General features: G+C 45.6%; 2 protein-coding genes across 2 annotated transcripts in view; one reads left to right on the top strand and one right to left on the bottom strand.

The window, feature by feature from the left end:
- Positions 1-20072, top strand: part of LOC146209174 (RNA-binding protein 4B-like) — a 151350-nt gene that overhangs the window by 82856 nt on the left and 48422 nt on the right. The window lies entirely within an intron of this gene.
- LOC146209175 (RNA-binding protein 4B-like) lies at positions 1243-4293 on the bottom strand. Its single transcript, XM_084587359.1, has 3 exons — positions 4090-4293; positions 2950-3050; positions 1243-1432 (listed from the first exon to the last, which is right to left on the bottom strand). The coding sequence occupies exons 1-3, from the start codon at positions 4267-4269 to the stop codon at positions 1348-1350; spliced, it is 366 nt and encodes a 121-aa protein (XP_084443485.1). The 5' UTR covers positions 4270-4293; the 3' UTR covers positions 1243-1347.

Raw genomic sequence — 20072 nt, 5'->3', positions numbered from 1 at the left:
CAAACATGTCCTGCAAAGCATCATAGTGCATTACTGGCCTAAAATTTCTACGGAACATGTAAAAAAATCTTGGCTAATATGCAAAATAATCCGGCAGAGTGTGTGCAGTAGTCCTCAGAAAACTCTGCAGTAAAAGGGTCAGAATTTTAGTTTTTTCAGCGTGAGATGAGCTATACCACTGACTCCAGTGTGCCACCGTTATGACTGTGGCGCCCCCTATAATGTGGACATGCAACTCACAATGCCACCAACCTGCTGCACTCCTCACAGTTGCTTAACTGATTTGCATCAGAACACATTGTTTTTACGCAGTACCATTAATGGCCCATTGCATGATAAAATGCTCTGCTAGAAACATCCAATTAGCCAATTTGAGGCAGCTTTAAAACAGGGTGGTGCAATACTTCCATCCTGAATAATTGCACCCTACAGTGGCAACACAGCTTCCATTCCCATGCTTATGCAAGCTCTCACACGCTGGAATGTCTAAGAATGCACACATTCCTTCAAGACATGACACATTGAACTGGCATTGCAGCATAACACACTGAAGTGCCATGGTCTGCAGAGAGTGCGTTGGAAGATTCGACACGTAGGCGCCAGTCTGCCGGCTACTAGGAGATTCGAGTCGACTTCTAGCTACGTGCCACTCGCTTATCGGACACCCGAGCCTCGACATGCTTTTGTACGCATCTCTAAATGGGCCACATCCCTCACTTTCCACATGTATGCACTCTCTTTGTACTGCTGCCAACAAACAGCTGGGAATTGGTATCGTGAAAATGACAACACACCAATGGCTGTTTTCATCAATGGGGCTGGTAAAGACTTCAGTTTAAAAGAGAGGCCACCGCTTTATTAAGTGAATAATGATAAAGTATACTCCCTGTGATCCGGTCCACAAAATCTTTGTAACACACATTTCGCTTGCAAAATCAATCAGTGATTCTTGCTTTAAGGGGCCTCATTGTGGCCGAAAGTGGGCTCTGCTATTAGAAAGTGGTACCCTATCGACAGGTCTAGCGACTTTGTTCTCTGGGTCTCCTAAAACGCAACTTCGTCTTGTTGAGGATTATCAGTGATTCTTGCTTTAAGAGGCCTCACTGTGGGCGAAAGTGGGCTCTGCTATTAGAAAGTGGTACCCTATCGACAGGTCTAGCGACTTCTATTTGTTCTCTGGGTTTCTTAAAACGCAACTTCGTCTTGTTGAGGATTAACGACATGCACAATTTTTTCAGAGATTTAGTCTTAAAAATGAACTTTATTGTCTTAGCAAATACAAGCTTAAGTGGTTTCACACGATGAACGAGTGGGCTGTGAAGGAGTTGATCCGAGGAGTGAAGACTGTCACTTGTAACAGAAGAAGTGCTTGGGCACTGACACCTCAACGAACTGCCCTTGTTTCTGCCTCATCAAGCGCACTCTCTCGGTCCTGGAACAAACCGAACCACATTGAAGGATAATGTTGGGGCACAGTAATCAATAACATTTCAGTGCTTTGTATGTTGAAAAAACAATGAGAAGGGTTCAAGACTGCTGAACCTAATATGGAGTGAAAGGATTAGCTGCAGGTGACCGAGTGTTCTTCTTCTTCGTGGCTGTTCAAGGTCATTCGTTACTGTGGCCACGGTTTATGCGATGGGCCGAAACCTGGTGCAGTATTGCTTTTGCAATTAAAGTAGCGCAAACTTTATTTTACACTTGAAATGACAACTAATTCTGGATTACTTGACTAGGGGTGGAAGCAGGATTGAGCACTTCGGAACAGTTCAGGACAATTTAGAGCCTCTTATTAGGATGAAATACCTTAAATAATTGCTGCTTTCTATTCACAGCATACAGGAAAACCACAATGTGAATGCTTCTTATTCAGTCGTTAATGCTTCGGTGAGTCTGCATGCATCTTTGGCAAGGCAAGGCAAATGGCCAAAACATCTTGGGGTTTTAAAAATTACCGCTGAGCCGAAAAACGCCGAAAACGAATTCGGAACAAACAGGGCAGCAGAAAATGAAATGTTTGCTTGAGCGCTTCATAATCAAGCACTCAAATTTGACAAGCACATACCTGCCAGGTTCACAGAAAAGGCGTTGGAAAGATCTGGTTGGACCAGGAGGGAGGGGAGGGAATGAGTTGAGAAAGAAGGGAGTTAGCAAGACATGCCACATCACTGCTCACAGTTGGGGAATATTGATGTGGCGAATGCTGCCCTTTTCAGAAATTATTTTGAGTACTGCCGAGCATAACGTTCACCCCTGCGACATTTTGCCAAAGGAATGTGACTGTGGGTTGTGTTGGACACGAATGGTTGGACTGGGTGCGACTTTTTTTTCTTTACAATGCTTAGGGCTGCAACAGCTTAAATAGAATTTGTAGCAATTTTTGGAGTAGCAAAATTTTAGTTTTGGAGCAGCTCACAGGAAAAAAACAAGAAAATTGCACTTTGCAGCCCAAATTAAAATTCTGGAGCAGTTTTAACAGGGAAGAAACCTTACTTTCGGAACAAAAAGATGAAGATGTGAATATTAGACAGTGTAAATGTGATGCAAAGAAAATATAGCAAGGGCCACCTACCAGAGTGATTTCAAATATGGCTACTATCCAGTGGCATTTTTATTAGAATACAGTATGTGCTTCGGTTCAATAACGAAACGCGGCAGATCACTTTTTCCTATTTTGCAAAAAACCATGTCGAAAACGTAATATAGCACATACTATAGCATGCTCTTTGGATTCCCAGCAAATCAACAACAGCACTGGCTGAGGGGGCTTTTTTTTTTGCTAGCCTGTTACAAGTTACAACAAAGACTGCAAAAGTAGTTCAAAATTGAAAGATGTACCAGGCCATTACTAAAAGCCATTACTTCAATTGAAACAGTACAGTACACCTAATGAGTTGGCTTTTTACTGGGTAGAGGAAGGCACCTACTACGACTCGCTTCCATACTTACCGCTGTGGGCAAGACTTGAATATGTGGCCGATCTCACCACATAAGTAGCACCTGCCAGGAGCAGCCATACCTGGCTTGCGTCGCACCGGTGTAGTAGCTTTCTGCAAAGATGCTTCGTTTGTCACGTGCACAAAGCATGCCTAATTAAAGCAGTAGTATAGACACCAAATCTTGACGGCATTTTTCTTCTCGTTTGTGATGCGTAAGACATTCCTGTATGTGGATCACCACTGGTTTTTGCCTACGACTGTTAAAGCTGAATTTATTTTTCTCACCAATTTTGCCTCTGGTCTCAGCAGCCAAGAAATGGCAATGACATCACAATTATGTTTATAACAAGTGCGGCATAAAAAAACAGCGATATAATCGCAGACTTTTCAATTGTTACGATTCCTGTTCATGAAGTAGAATTCACCTAGACTTGACTTTGACGTCACAGCCATTGCACAGCTGTTGAAACCGAAACAGGTAAAAAAAAAATTCGATTATAAATTATATTCAGCAGTTGCAGGCGAATGTGATGCGGTGATCCGTGTGCACTAACGCCTTGTGCGTCATTGAAGTAAAGCAACTCCGGAGGTTTTTCGACATTCGAATATTCTGGTCAAAATTTTAATGTAGGTTTTCCTCACCGCACTGACGCATTCTGCCAAATTTGGTCGTCGCGCGATATTTCATTTGTGTGCAACACGATTTTAAAATGTGGCGATTTCATGGCTTCAGCCGAGGCGATTCCTGTGGGCAACACTGCATTTGTGACGTCACAAACATTATACCCGCATTATTGCCCAATCCCCATGTGACCATGAAATTTTGAGGCCTGTATTAGGTTATCTAAGGCATTTTATGTACTGCGTGATGATTTCCATGCTTTATTTCCGCCATCCAAAGCGCGTGCGAGTGTTTTTTCAATACTGTAGGTGACATCACCGTTTCATCAACTGGAACGTGATTTCTTGCCATGAAAGTTTCGGTTTCAATTTGCTATTTTTTTCTTTTTAAAAATTGTTTTACTTGAAAATTCGAAGAGCGGTTTTTTTTTTCTGTTGGAGTCAGGACACACTGAGGAATTTAATACAATCAAAAACTCAAAATGTCGAAAAAGCCACCGGAGTTGCCCTTTAATCCCTATTGCCTCACCTTAACCACCAGATGCTGGCCCATGAACATAGAACCATCCAGGCCATCCTTGGCGGCATGTCCTTCCTCAGCAGTGCTCATGTGCACAAAAGCACAGTGCTTGGCCTTGATGATGTCGCACTCCACCACTGTGCCATACTTGCTAAAGAGGCTGACTAGGGAAGCCTTGTCGCAGCCCATGGGAAAGCCTGATACAAACAGCTTTTTCTGCAACATAACCCGGAAGGAGGCATGATGTGAGAAATGCTTTAGTAAACTGACGTGGAGCACAAACCCACAACCTTGCACAGCTGGGGGCGCCCTTGTCGTCTCATAAGAGGATGACACCATAGTGACTTGAATGCACTTGGATATTATACTCCCAACCACATAGGGTGGGCATATCAACAGCACTATAAGCATGGCAGTGATTCCACATTTAATCTCCGATACATTGGTGGTATTAGGGTCAGCTCTACCCAATGTGTTGCCCCTTCAGACCCAATGTATGGCTCTCTGCCAAGGCTATACTGCGGTTCAGTGTAGAGCTCGCTACATAATGTGCGGCTAATAATTAAATAAGCAGACAGGTTTATTACCTAACAACTAGGTTTTCTGTCAGATTTAGGGGTGGAAGCGGGCGGCAGCATTTTGAAGCACCTCAAGGAGCAGTAATAAAGCCATTTTGGAGCAGCTTTGGAGCAATAAAATGAGTTTGGGGCCATTCATATAATGTTTTGGCGCATGTTTCAAGGCTAAAATGCTTTTAATGATAGCAATATTAGCTAGCTGACATAAAAAAAAGCCAATTTCATTACTTTTTTTCGGCACTGAAGGGTAGCCTTTTCCTCCTTCAAATTATTTACCTCACGGCCTTCTGCAAATGACCGCTCACATTATTGCCTGAGCTATGCTGGGCTTCCTTAATTTCAACACACTGGCAATAGGCCCTGTGTGGCTTTCCAACACATTTGATAATGCTCTTAGTGGTCGGCACCTAAGTGGCATCGCTCCCATAGCAGTTGAAGTATGCGTTTGTCCAGCAGATTTTTTGCAGTGGGACAAGATTTCTTTTAACAACTTGTGATTGTTTGCGCTGCCTGCTTCGCTTGCTGCTCTCATTTTCCTCACTACCGGTGATTAAAAAGTCAAAAGAAGGTGCTATGTCATGTGCAGGGAGCATTTTTTTTTTTCCAATCAATTCCCTTGAATCTCTTGTGACTCGCTTTAAATTCACTTGCGAACAAGCGTTTATTATGTGCTATGCTTTTCTAGATTTATGAAAATTTGAACCGTTGTTCCACTAAATTTGATGGCAAAACATCAAAGGCAGCCATTCTGGAGCAGTTTTGGAGCAGGGTGGAGAAAATAGAGCAGCACTTCAACCCCTGCTGACTGAATACTGAGTACATAAGTATATGTTCACCACGGAAGAAGCAAAAAAATAACAAACATTAAATTAGCTATTCGCACTAGGGAGCACTAATGGAACATTCTGTAACATATATGAATGCAAATTGCATCTTACAATGTGAAAATTGGAAGAAAATCTGTCAAGCACTGGACACATTGTTTAAGCATTTAAATGTCCTCAACACTATGAAATTGCCAAGGACTGAGAATGATGTTGACGGGGAAGCTTTGACCAAATGGTGCTGTAACACTTTTTTTTTCAAGTGCACAGGGTTATTCAAGTTAAAAACCCATTTTCCAAGCATTTCCCATCGTGTAAGCTGAACATGAGGCCAGGTAAACAGAGAGAAAAAGACATTGTTGGAGGTCAAATAAAGACTTTACAATTGGGGTACTAATGGATGTTTGCGGTGGGGTAGGCGAAAAGGCGATGCTCCGCGTTTGCATTGGAATAGCGGCAGTTTGGACAGGAGGGGGTGTGAGGGGTGTGGGGGGTGTGGGGGGGGGGCTGAAGTGAACATCAAAAATGGTAAACAGGGGTACTGTTGACCGACGTAAGAAACGCGTCTGGCAACTGTGGTGGGGTTCCGGGGAGGGAAATGAAACCTTGGAGGAAGGAAAAAACTGAGGAGAGGCCCCATGCATCCCAGATGCATTACGAAAAACGTGCCGGAAGACACGTACTCTTTTATAGCCTATATATGGGGCAAATAGCAACAGCGTCAGCATTGCTGTGAGGCAGCATGGCTCTCGCCGTCGGCGTTGGATGGCGCCATGGAGGAAGGAAACAACTTAAGAGAGGCCCTTGCCATTCCCAATGCATTGGAGAAAGTGTGGCGGAAGTGACGTCAAAATTTAGGGTTAGCCAAGTCGGGCCATTAGCAACGGCGACACTGTTGCTATGAAAACTCGGGCCACTAGCACAGCGTTGCTAAGGGCCATAGGTACGTGAGCGTCGTGGAGAAAGAAAATGCGGAGGGTAAAGGAGAGATGATGCAGCGTCCGGTCGCGGCGCGACCGCGCCGGCTTCAAAAAAATGATGTCAGGGCGTCTCCCAAGTTCTTTCCTTCCTCCATGGATGGCGCGGAGAAGCGCTCAGACAGGGAAAGGTACACAGAGGAGTGCGAGGGGAAAAGCTTCCCCATGTGTAGGTGGCGCCACAGCATTTTCCGGTCGCGGGCCGGCGTCGCAAAAAGTGACGTCACGGCCTCTCCTCAGTTTTTTCCTTCCTCCATGAATGAAACCAACATGATGTTGCAATAAACATGTTCGTGCTGCTCATGTGAGTCGTACTGTTCACTGCTCGTTGGGTGACTCCAGTACACCCCAAATGGACAACAAGTGGCGACGAGGATGGGATGAAGACTGGATGTACTCACATCTGCCAAGCAATGGCGCACTCAGCCAGTGCACAGCCATTCTTCACGGCAATGCCACAATATGATTCGAATGCGGAAACATGGACTAACTACTCTTGAGTGACAGGAATCATACTTCAAAGCAAATGTAATCACCGACAACGCACGCAAACACGCGATACTCATAACGTGCCTCAGCCTGAAGGTATATGGCCGTCTTCGAAGCCTACTGGCACCGAAAAAGCCGCAGCATGAACCCTATGACACCATCATTACACTGCTCCAACAGCACCTGAATGCGGCACCGTCAGAAATCTATGAAGCACACCGGTTCAAAACCTGCGTACAGAACACTGGCGAGAAGGTAAGCGAATACCTGGCGGAACTTCGCAAAATTGCCGACAACTGTGGCTTCGGCAGTGTGTTGGAATGTAATTTGAGAGACAGATTTGTTATCGGTTTCCGAGAAAAGATGGTTCAGCGAGTACTTTTTGCTAAGCCGAAGTCTCTTACTCTGCAAGAAGCAGTAGACATCGCTACATCGGCAGAACTGGCGATACAGAACATTGCGAACGCTTCGGAATCGGCGAAACGATAACGCTGTATCTTCCAGGAAGAAAACAAAGCACGTCAAGGCTAAGACACCGCTTAAGTGCATTCGCTGTGGCGATTGCTCACATGGTGCTCCTAAGGGTCCACACAAAATGTCGAAATGCAATAAGTGCCACAAGCAAGGACATTCATCCATAATGTGTTTCAACAGTAGAGTCTGCATAATTCCTGATGAAATGTACCATTGCCATTCCAAGCAGCTGCCATCCCTGAAGACCACAAACAAGGAGCTTCATTGCTACTTGATAAAGTTACCTGTCAGCAGGGTGCTTCACACGACAGCACAGCACCAGGACTACAAAGCTGCTGCTGAACTGTGTGTCATGCAGTGCCCAGGACCTTCACTGTGTGCTAGAGACGTGATCCAAAATATTCATTTGTTGCCTGACCTGGAGGCAGGCTCTGTACTGTCTCCAGACAGGGAGATCTCACGTGTCACAGAGCAGCTGAAAGAAAAGTTCAACGACCTCCTCCAGCCAAAAAGAAGACTGATGAAGGGCCCTCCTGCCAGCATTGCTGTGAAGAAAGATGCAACTCCAATATTCCTGAAAGCCCGTGCACTACCACATGCACTACACAAAAAAGTAGAACTGGAAATGGACAGAATGTGTTTGAAGGAATGCTGTCTCCAGTCAGTCACTACTATTGGGCAATGCCAATTGTCTCAGTGGTAAAAGCAGACGAACATTGAGTATCTGTGGGGACTTCGAGGTCACAGTCAGCTCTGAGTGTGATGTCGACCAGTGCCCGCTCCCAAAAGTGGTAAACATTTCTTGCCTCTCTCAAAGATGGCTACTGGTTTTCAAAGTTGCACCTACGTGAAGCCGACAGCCACACACCACTGGACGAGCAAGCAAAGCAAATTGCTGTACTGAGCACCTACAAAGGCATATTTGCTTGCAATAGGCTGCCATATGACACTGCATCATGCACCTGCCTTATTGTAAAGAAAAATAAAAATGTGCTAGGCATTCAAGTCTTCTTAGACAATGTCCTGATCACAAAGGCAAAGAACAGCTATGGAAAGACGGTCAATAAGGTTCTGGAGAGCTTTCGAGAAAATGGTATCCGCTTGTGGAAAGGCAAGTGTGTATTCAGAGCATAAGAAGTGCCCTACCTGGGACACAGAATTAACAGACACGACTTGCATATAGCAGAAAAGAAAATGGACACCACAGTGAGAGCACCAGTGCCCAAAAGTGTCCAAGTACTCAGATCCTTCATGGGCCTGGTCACCTGATACCGCAGCTTTCAGCCTAACATGTCAAGTCTCCTGGCACCTCTCTACTGCTTGCTACAGAAACACAGCAGTGGGCATCTGAAGAGAAGAGAGTGTTTCAAGCTGTTAAAATCTCTCTCACTAACTCTGATTTTCTTGTGCACCATGACTCGACGAAGGAACAATTGCTAGAATGTGATGCCTCGGCAGAGGGCGTTGGTTCATATCCCATCATACCCATACGTAAACAGGGACAGGGAACTCCTGTGGAACATATTAAAAGAAGAAGGTATCGGTTATGAGATAACAGAGTTCATACAGGAAATATACCGGGACAACAAAGTAGAAATTACATGGGAAGGGATAAGAAGTATGGAAGCTGTCAAGGTATGCAAAGGATTAAGACAAGGTTGTCCTCTATCACCGCTGCTGTTCATGCTTTATATAATAAACCTGAAACGAGGGATACAAGAAAGTAACCTAGGTTTTAACCTGTCGTATAGATTAGGTGGAAAGGCGGTAGAGCAGCGCCTCCTCAGTTTGATGTATGCAGACGATATTGTGCTGCTAGCCGAGAGTCAGGAAGAATTGCAAACTCTAGCTAAGTATTGCGGAGACGAAGGGGATGCTCTACAGGCTTCAGTTTTACCGCAGTTAAGTCAGGACTCATGATTTTCAACAGCTCAACTGATCAGGGTATTAAAATACAAGGCCATGAAATACCCAGAGTAGAAGAATATAAATATCTTGGGGTATGGGTAAACGAAGGATTGGCATACACCAGAAAGCATGAGCAATAACTTAAGGCCAAAGGGCGAAGAAATTTCTGGTTAATGAAGCATAGGACATTGTGGGGATACAACAGGTATGAGGTTTTGAGGGGTATTTGGAAAGGAATTATGGTGCCCGGACTTACTTTCGGAAATGCGGTTGTGTGCCTAATATCAGAGGTACAGTCAGCATTAGAAATAAATCAAGAGCCATCGGACGATTAGCACTAGGTGCCCACGGCAAACCCACAAATGAGGCGGTACAGGGAGATATACGCTGGGCATCTTTCGAAGTACGGGAAGCTCAGGGTAAAATATTATATGAGGAACGCCTGAGGAAATTGGACTGTAACAGATGGGCAGCTAAAGTATTTAAATACCTATACCTAAAAAGCATTGACTCACAATGGAGGAAAAGAACTAGGAAACTAACCAGTAAGTATGCTGGTCACAAGGACGAAGAAATAAAGAGCGTTAAGCAACAGGTGAAAAACACAGAAGGTAAAAATTGGATAAATTCAATGGAAAAGAAACAGAGTGTGGAATTATACCGAAAGTGGAAAAGGCAAATCAGGAAGGAAGCTTTGTTTGATAACTCAAGAGGCAGTGCCCTACTTTTTGAAGCCAGATCAGGGTGCCTTAGAACACGCAGCTACAAAAAGAAATTTAACAATGAAGATGACGCATGTGCTGTATGTGGTAACTCCAGTGAAACAATTGACCATATTATACTCGAATCTAATGGTATCCATCCAGAAGTCGATCCAGGCGCAGTCACTCTTTCTGAAGCTCTGGGGTTTAGAGATACCAGTGGCCGGGTGAATAAACCGGCGGTGGAAGCTAGCAAAAAACGACTGGAAGATTAGTGGCTTAAAAGCAGAAAAGTGACATAATGTTATCAATGTAGAAACAAAAATTCAATAAATAGAATGATGGCATAGTTAACCAATCTAAAACAATAATTAAGATATAGGGAGAAAAATTAGCATGATAGCTACTGCTACCAGCCCGTTTCAAACGGGACACTCCTATATTCCATCCATCCATCCACCCTCACAAAAGTAGAGAACTATACTTGGTTGGAAATCTGGGAGGCCATGGCTCTCGTGCTTGCTGTGGTGAAGTTCGGTGACTACTTGTGCAGAAAATTCAGATTGGAAACTGACCACGAACCAGTGGTTGGACACTTCAAGGAAAACAGGCCGATATAAAGTACTGCAGCATCACGCATTCAGAGATGGGCAATTACCCTTGGTGCCTACAAGCACAGCATAAAGCATAAGCCCGGATCTAGCAACCAAAATGCAGACGCATTGAGTCAACTACATGGGCCAGACAGTGAGACAAAACTGCCGATGGCAGTTCCTGACCAACAAGACAATGCACTACTAGTAGCCAGCATTTTGGACACAGCACTAGTCTCAAGGAAGCAGTTCGCAGACGTGGCTGGAGAGGACCAATTCATGCAGTGCATGCATGAATATGTGCAGCGGGGATGGCCAAAGAAACTGCTACAGTCCAACTATGATCAAGTCCTACCATTGTGGAGATGTAGAAATTCCCTCACTACACGTGGACAGCTCGTCATCATTACAGACTGGCTGAGGTAGCAGGAAGAGCATTCCTACTAAAATTTCATGAAGCGTATTCTGGAATTCGTACTGCAACAGCTTTGGCACGGAAACTTGTGTGGTGTCCAGGAATTGATCAGCGCCTGCGCAAATGCCCCGTCTGCCAATAGACGGCAGCAGTGCCACCTTCCAAGAAGCTGGCTACATGACCAGCAACACCCCAGCCCTGGACTCACGTTCACATAAACTATGCTGGTCCAATTGAAAACAAAATGATATTCACTGTCGTTGACAGCTATTCAGGATGGATTGAAGCAGTCGACGCCAGTAGTGCAACCAGTGCAGCAACCATTGAGATCTGATAATGGCAGTGGTTTCGTCAGTGCAGAATTCGAAGAATTCATCACGAAGAATGTCATAAGCCAGCTCATTACTGACGTTCCTCGCATAGCACACACAACACAGTGAACGAGGCAGGAGCAAGTTGCTAGAAAGTGAAGGCGAGGTCATCACGCAAGTGCTCAGGAAGGTGACATAGACGAATTAGCACTTGGTACTTGATGTAAAGATTGGGTCAAGGCGCAGTGCTTGGGCTGGACAGTTATGGGTCGGACGTGCAGGCCAGGGGTCATGTGGACAGGAAACGAAGCAAGCCGAACCTTGAGGAGGCTTTGCGGTGTGTGTGACAGCATGTCAACGGTTTGGGTGCCAGCACATTGCAGATGCCAGTGGCTTTTCGCAAAACTGGACAAGCTACCCACTTGACAGTCCCTGTAAATTTGGAGCAGGTCTCGAAGATAGGAATATTCCTGCTACACAGGGTCTCTGTAGATGTTTGGACAGGCTGGGTAGAGCTACATTACAGAGTGTATTAAGGGTGGACTGTATGCGCTAGTGTAAGTCTTAGCACGCAATAAGTGACATGTATAACATCTTGGTTAGTGCAAAAGCTGAAACTAACTGTCATGCGCTCATCGACCCCACCTTGTCAGTGAACCACTCGGTGGATCAGATGCGCAATGGAAAGTGTTTATGGTGTTCTGTATTGCCTTGGAGTATGTCCGAGAAAGCCTAAGACCCAGTGCCTGGAGAAATGGGTTAACTGATTGCTGGTACTGGGAATGAGAGAGAAGTAGCAGCTCTAATTTCTTCAGGGCTGCTTGAAGGCCAGACTGGGAAATAAATATTTGGATAGGATCAAGACCAGCTTGGAGGGTGGAATCTACCCCCCCCTCCCCCCCCGTTGACCCATGGGTACACCAGAAAGTGGTGTTTACTGCGTAGAGACAATAATGAAGGTTTGGAATGACGGACAGGGCTGACATGAGTGAAGCCATGGCGAGATTGAAAAGTGCTAGGTGCAGAACAGCACCTCCAGGGATACCACGGGTGCAGGTGACAGGGGCTAAAGGGTGCTGCCAAGGCTAAATTTGGCACAACGAGACTGGATGAAAGCACAGATGTAGGAGTACAAACAGGTGCCAGCACCAGTCTCATAGAGGGGAGAGAATTGCATTGTGCAGCGAGGTATCAATGAAAGGTTTTCCATACATCAACTGTGGCGAGCACATGAACCTGACTGTTTGCTGGCCAGAAACAGGTTTTTCGAAGGAGAAATAATTAAACAGCGCGCAACACACAGACGAAAGAATAGAAACAGACACCACAAGTGCTGCTTCTATTCTTTCGTCGGTGTGTTTCGCGTTTTATTTTTAACCATGTATCACCAACTCGCCCGCTTAGCTATTCTGTTGAGAAATAAATCATGGGTGAACGTATATGGGTGGAAGACAATTTGGTAGTGGGGAAGGAAATGTGTCATGTCAAGAAGATCTACTAGTGCCATGTGCTCCATGGTCTTCCCAGTGTATGAAGTGAGGGCATAGGATTTGTCAGGTTTTGGAATAAAGGAGACAATAGCAGTGCACTTAGCACTGCTGTTGCACTTAGCTTCCCAGTGAGAATTTCAGAAAAGAGAAAGTCTTTGTCATCATGAAAGACAGTAAGAAATCTAGTTGGCACCTGTATTTATATTACGGCCCACAGCACACTCCAGCTCGAGAAGGGTAAAGGGACTAGAATTATCAGTGTTTGAGCACTCACACTAGGCCCGCCACGATTCATTAAAATCATCTCACAGTCATCGGACATCATCATCTTTGTTCTCTGTTCTTTGTGGTCATAAGTTTGCCCCTTGAAACAATATGAAGAACCCTCTGCAGTCGAAAATGATATGAAGCCCTCTACTAGGCACTCTCTGTTCTCTATTCTTTGTGTTCGTCGGCTTGCTGCCCCATAACAATATGTTGAAGAACCCTCGGCAATCGAACATGATATGAAGCCCTCTACTAGGCATTTTTCACAGCTAATGTCACTTTGGGGCATTAAAACCCAAAAGCCAACTAACTATCCAAACAGAGAACTGCTATTTCTAGCATACAGTCCCCAGCTGGTGTATAGTCCAAAGAACGTTTTTTTTCTTTTCCTGGAAAGCTAATTTTTTTCTTTTTTTTACTTGACTGTCCACACTTGGTACATAGCAAGAACAAGGTATGCATCCAGTCTATAAAAATGTTAAAACGTTTGTGCCTGCACTGCGCAATTGTCACAAAACATGTTATTAAAATAAGCATTCAAATTTTTATTTTGAATTTGCTGAAAAAATATATGCACATATACAGGTATATTGTAAGCCCCCAAAACAAAAATTTTGATTTAGCAATAATTACAGTAACTAAATATTTGCTTGTTTCTACAATGCAATGATTGGCCAACATGTTTGGAAAGCAGCTCTTTGATATAATACATGGTGATTAGGTGCATGTAGAGGAAGTGTTGTTTTGAATGGAATCAACCCTAGTGACACCTATCAGATGTTAACCTTCACTTTAAGCTTCAGCCGGGAAACCACTGACCACAATGTCAGTGATTTCCCGGCTCCCGGATTTGTCTAGTATCTCCCGGATACTAGACAAATAGATAAAGAGTATGTGAGAAAAGAACACCGAAAATTGTGCTTTGTTATTTCCTGATAGAAATGAGTTCCAGTCGAAGGATGACACCTTTCTGTCAAACAGTTTTCGGTCTAGGAGAGTAATGACGCATTTGCTATCATCGGGTTTCTGCGCAGAATCAACCTTAGCAACGTGGCATAATGTAAAGTAATGATCTGCTAATTTCTGTTGAATGACAGCTGCCATAGCGTGAAACAGGTCCGAGGCGCGAACATTAACGTGATCTATGCAAGTTTTAGACATACTGTTATTTACGAACTCTTCTCTAGTAGGATCTGAAAGTAGGGCTTCTATACCATGGTCAGCAAGGGCATTTAGGTAGTTTTCCGCAGACGCTCTCTCAGGCTTTATTAGATCTATATTCAAGTCACCCATTATGCATAGGTTACCTTGGCTGAACCTTTGTTTACAAATGTCATGCAGTTCTGTGATAAAATTAGGCACGTTTCCAGACGGCGGGCGGTATATGATGAGGAGGTGACTCGAGATGTTGCAGTATGAAATTTCAAATCCCATCGCTTCTGCAGCGTTGAAGGAGATGCTACTAATACAGGAAACCGATAATGAATCTTTGAAGAAGACAGCAATTCCTCCACCTTTACCTACTTGACGGGTAAGGAAATGCTCCGTATAACCTGGAAGCTTGAACATGCAAGTATTATGATCAGCAATATTTATCTCTGTGAATGCAAATATGTCTACGACTTGGTAAAGGTCTTGTGCGACTACCAGAAATTGATTCCAATATTTTCGAATACTTCGAATGTTAATATGAAGAATTGTAAGTGAACTCAGTGAAATTGGATGGAACGATTGAAAACATGCATCAAAGCTTGAAAAAGAAGACATAGCAATAACAATCTTCCTACATCATTTTGTCAATGTCTGAAAGAGACGCGATTTTGATGGCGGAAGCCCCCACTGCTTTCCTGGCAAAAATTTTGCCATTCTTGACCCAGACAAATTTGAAAGAATTTTCCTTTCCTCGGATTCGAGTTTTCCAGAACAGCTCACTGTTCATTCGAGTCAAGTTTTCATTGAAGAATACTGAAGAGAGCTTGTCGGAGTTGTTTAGCGTCCTAAGTTTGCCTTTAACCTGCAGCCATTTCTCCCGTATGGTCGGGGGCGAAAACCTGACCAATACGACCGGAATCTTCTCTTGACGCGATGGCAGGCGGTGCACGGCGGTTATCTCCGAAGGATTGAAGTCACGCACTTCAAGCGCTTCAGCCATCTGCGCAATTTCAGCCCGCAGGTCTTCCTGTGGCTGAACTGGCAGTCCGCTTATCTCTAGATTAGACAGACGGCTGTACTGTTCACTGTCATTGAGCTCTGACTGAATTCGGTTAATCATCAAAGCTTGTTCGCCAATAGTTCCTTCTAGAAATACTACCTTTTGCTCAAGTGTTTTTGTTGCTTGTACGGCGCATCGTTGCATGTCGCAAGGAGCGTGTCATATTTGGATGCCAGGAATTCTACTGAAGTTTGAACCTCAGTTACTGTCGTTTGGAGGCCTTCAATTGTTGCGACAAGCTTCACGAGCTGGACCGGTAGAGCCAGGAGGCTATCTATGCTTATTTTCAGCTCTGAAATAACCATCAGTTTTTTTTCCAAAGCAGCTACTTTTTTAGAAACATCTGATGGTTCTTCTTCCGTTGGCTTCCCATTGGAGGCCACCGAGATTAACTCCCCGCGACAGGCGCGACATCGCCATTTTTCACGTTTTCCAGGTCCCATTGATGAAAATGTACTCTCAGAAAGACCTGAACATTCACCGAGATGGTACCCAATGCTACACTCGCAGCAAACAGTTCGTTTTCCATCTGTAGGTAGAGCCTCATTACAAATCCCACAACGTGCCATTGTGAACAGTCGAGAACAATACTAGCAGGTCTAGCAAAGCACAAGTTATGACCAGGTACAACTTGCACACATTGCCCAAATTGCAGTCGGCGGCTTAATGAAACAAATGGCTAGAGATGAGTTGTCATCAATGCTCACCTGTCGGACACAAGAATAGCAGTCAGTTCGCGACACAGGGGTTGCCCCCGACTGCGAAGGCGAGCCAGGTGAACCACTGTTTTATAGCTGTCCAGCGGTAGCAGCGCCGTCTCCAAGAAGCCTGGCAGTGATCGTCCTTCCAGTCACGCTGTCCCGAAGTGGAACAATTCGCGGCGCCGAGCTGTCCAGTTCCACCACGATATGCGCAGGATAATGGTATCAGCTGGCCGTCCGAGTCTGTTGCCTGTCGTACACAAGAATAGCAGTCAGTTCGCGACACAGGGGTTGCCGCCGACTGCCGGGTTCCCGGGTTCGAACCCAACCACGGCGGCTGAGTTTCGATGGAGGCGAAACGAAGTGGCGTCCGTGTGCTGTGCGATGTCAGCGCACGTTAAAGACTCCCAGGTGGTCGAAATTGCTCCGTAGCCCTCCACTACGGCTCCCCTTTTTTTCTTTCCACTTTCAGTCCCGGCTTACTCCCTTCCCTTACGGCGTGGTTCAGGTGTCCACAGAGCAAGTGTGACAGATACTGCGCCTTTCCCTTCCTGTGATCCAATTATCATTATTATCTATTTGAGAGAGAGACCTCTGCTATTGCATGTACGTACAATGATGTTCCGTCTGGCTCCTTCGAAATCAGATCAAGGACGAATCAAGCCCTCAACCCCCCCCCCCCACCCCCCCCAAAAAATACTGATTTATTTATAGGAAGGGAAAGGCGTGGTAACTGTCTCACTTATTTTCTGTGGACACCGCAACCGCGCCGTAAGGGAAGGGAGGAAGTTCGGAGTGAACGTGGAAAGGGAGAAAGAGGAGCCGTAGTGGAGGGCTACGGAGTAATTTCGACCACCTGGGGATCTTTAACGTGCGCTGACAGCCCTCAACCCAAGACCACGGAGCAAGAAACCTTTAGGAGTGGAAACTACGCTGTTCGCGGCGACCAGAAAAGGTCACAAGCACGCGGCGCCACTATCATGCTGGCGGTGCCTGTCGGCGTGGAATGAAATTACCGCCGTTTTGGTTCCCAAAGCAACCAGTCCAGCTTTCTTTTTTGTCGCTGCGGCTTCTACGACGCGCTGCATGCCGCCGCCACTGCATACGGCCGCGTCAGGCTCCGTGCCACCGTGCTCTGGTCGCCCGCGCTCGCTCGCGCTGACGGGAGTTTCACCTCCTAAATGGTTTCTTGCTCCGTGCCCAAGACTAACGATGAGTGTGACTGTACATCGTACAGCACGCGGACGCCTTTGCATTTCGCGCTTCTGTGGAGGTGAAGCTAAGGCACCCGTGTGTTGTGGTCCGAAAGGCGCCGACAAAAGTCCCCGTGGTGGCATCTCTACTGTCCCCTTGCATTGGGGTTGGAGTCAACGTATTTTCCGGAGAATCGGATTATTTGTCTCGTTCTTGTGATCGTGACGCAGATGCGACAACCACCTTGCTGTGCGTCATGGTTGCTTGCATAGGCGAGCTATATCTTCTTCTAGAACCATTTTGAGACTAGTCGCATAATTTACAACAAGCATGACATGGCATCATCATCATCATCATCAGCCTGATTATACCCACTGCAGGGCGAAGGCCTCTCCCATATTTCTCCACTTAACCCGGTTCTGTGCTAGCTGCATCCACTTTACCCCTGCGAACTTCTTAATCTCATCCGCCCACCTAACTTTCTGCCGCCCCCTGCTACGGTTTCCTTCCCTTGGAATCCAGTTTGTTACCCTCAGCGACCATCGGTTATCCTCTCTTCGCACTACATGTCCTGCCCATGTCCATTTCTTCTTAATTTCCACTAGAATGTCGGTAACGTGAGTTATTTCTCTGACCCACTCTGCACGCTTTCTATCTCTTAATGTTACCCCTACCATTTTTCGTTCCATAGCCCTCTGGGTTGTCCTCAACTTAAGTAGAACTCTCTTGGTTAGCCTCCACATTTCAGCCCTATAAGTGAGTACAGGCAAGATGCAACTGTTATATACTTTCCTCTTGAGCCATACCGGTAAGCTGCTAGTCATAATCTGCGAGTGCTTGCCAAATGGGCTCCATCCCAATCTTATTCTTGTTATTTCCTTTTCATGGTCCGGATCTGCGGTTACTACCTGTCCTAAGTAGACATATTCGCCTACTACTTCCAGTATTTCGCTACCTAATGTAAACTGCTGTTCCTTCCCGAGGCTGTTGAACATTACCTTAGTCTTCTGCATATTGATTTTCAAGCCTAACTTTCTACTTTTCCTGTCTAGGTCATCAATCATTATTTGCAGTTCATCCCCCGAGTTGCTTAGCAAGGCAATGTCATCAGCAAATCGCAGATTAGTGAGGTATTCTCCATCTACCCTTATCCATAACTGCTCCCATTCCAAGTCTCTGAATACTTCCTCTAAACAAGCTGTGAATAGTACTGGGAAGATTGTGTCTCCTTGCCTAACACCTTTCTTTATGGGAATTTTGTTACTTTCTTTATGCATAACTATGGTTGCTGTGCAGCCACTATATATATCTTCCAGCACTTTCACGTACGGCTCGTCTACCCCCTGATTTCGCAATGCCTGCATCACCGCCGAGGTTTCAACTGAGTCAAGTGCTTTTTCGTAATCAATGAATGCTATGTATAAGGGCTGGTTACATTCCGAACATTTTTCTATCTCTTGATTGATGGTATGGATATGATCGATAGTAAAGTACTGTTTCCGAAACCCTGCTTGATCCTTTGCTTGATTGCAGTCTAAGGTTGTCCTGATTCTATTAGCGATTACCTTAGTAAATACCTTATCCGTAACAGACAGTAAGCTCATTGGTCTGTAATTTTTAAGGTTCTTAGAGTCCCCTTTCTTGTGAATGAGGATAATGTTTGCATTCTACCATCGTTCCGGTACCTTCGATGACACCAAGCACTGCGTATACAGGGTGGCAAGTTTTTCTAGCACGATATCCCCCCCCCCCCCGTCCTTCAGCAAATTTGTAGTTATCTGATCCTCTCCAGCTGATTTCCCCCTTTTCATAGTTCCTAGTGCTTTCTTGACCTCGTCCTTCGTCACAGGTGGAACGTCTAACTGTTTTTCCCTACCGCCAATCTCATTACGGTCCTGACTACTTTGGCTACTGTGGAGATCTGTGTAGAACTTCTCGGCTACTTTACCTATAGTAATGAATAGCTGTCTTCGGCAGGTAAGAGGCAGAAGACGATGATCTAATGATGTTCAACGAGGATGATTATTATTTACATGAGAAAATAGTATACATAGGCAGAGTTACAGCAACAAGTCACACAGACAACTGTAACTTAAAAGAAAATGAAGACTCTCATACAGAGAAGTCACTTTACAGGCCCTTACTTTGCTACCGAGCGTTTCGGTTAAAGCCTAGGGGTGTAAATACGTGCTAAGCACGGAGCCCCAATCTTGACTGTCGAACATGGTCCGAGGACCGCTTTTTGATACCAGACATCAACAAAGACCCAAGGGCGGTCACCTTAGGTGATCCGCCCCGAAAATGAAGCCGCCAATCAAATTATTTAAAAACATGCCACAACCCCCGTGGGTTGGGAATAATCTTGGACCCAGGTCCCTAATTACCCCAAATAAAAATACAGCATTCAAAACACACACTCTCTCCACTCGCTGGTCCCCAAACCCTCTCACACGGCGCCTGTCTTTTCCTCCCCTCCTCAGCATGTTTGCGACGCGACCTTGCAGCTGGCGCATTTGTGAAAGAAACGCCGCGGGGGATCTGGAGACTATAGCCACCCAGCCGTCCCGTTCGAGGAAAAGGGGGGGGGGGGCACTGTCCCAGAGCAGTGTACAGTCGCCGTTGCTCGGACCAAATGTCTCGCGACACAGCGGGAGGCCGCTGGGCTGATTGCCTACTTGGGAGGGCCAAGGGTCGCGCCTATTGTCGCCTTCTGCAGGACATTTAGTGAGCGCTTGTGGCAGTGCAAAAAGCTTCATTAACGGCGTCTCCCTGCGCCCATGCTTGGCGCCACGGCGGGACATCGCTGGACGAGCTGGCCGTAAAGTGGTTCGCAGAAGCGTGCTGCTGTTGTTCCCGGC

The sequence above is a fragment of the Amblyomma maculatum genome, chromosome 1 (genome assembly GCF_055883805.1).
Source record: "Amblyomma maculatum isolate TAMU_Amacu chromosome 1, ASM5588380v1, whole genome shotgun sequence".
Lineage (NCBI taxonomy): Eukaryota > Metazoa > Arthropoda > Arachnida > Ixodida > Ixodidae > Amblyomma > Amblyomma maculatum.
Note: the sequence above shows the minus strand (reverse complement) of the source record. Positions and strands in the feature narration are given on the sequence as shown.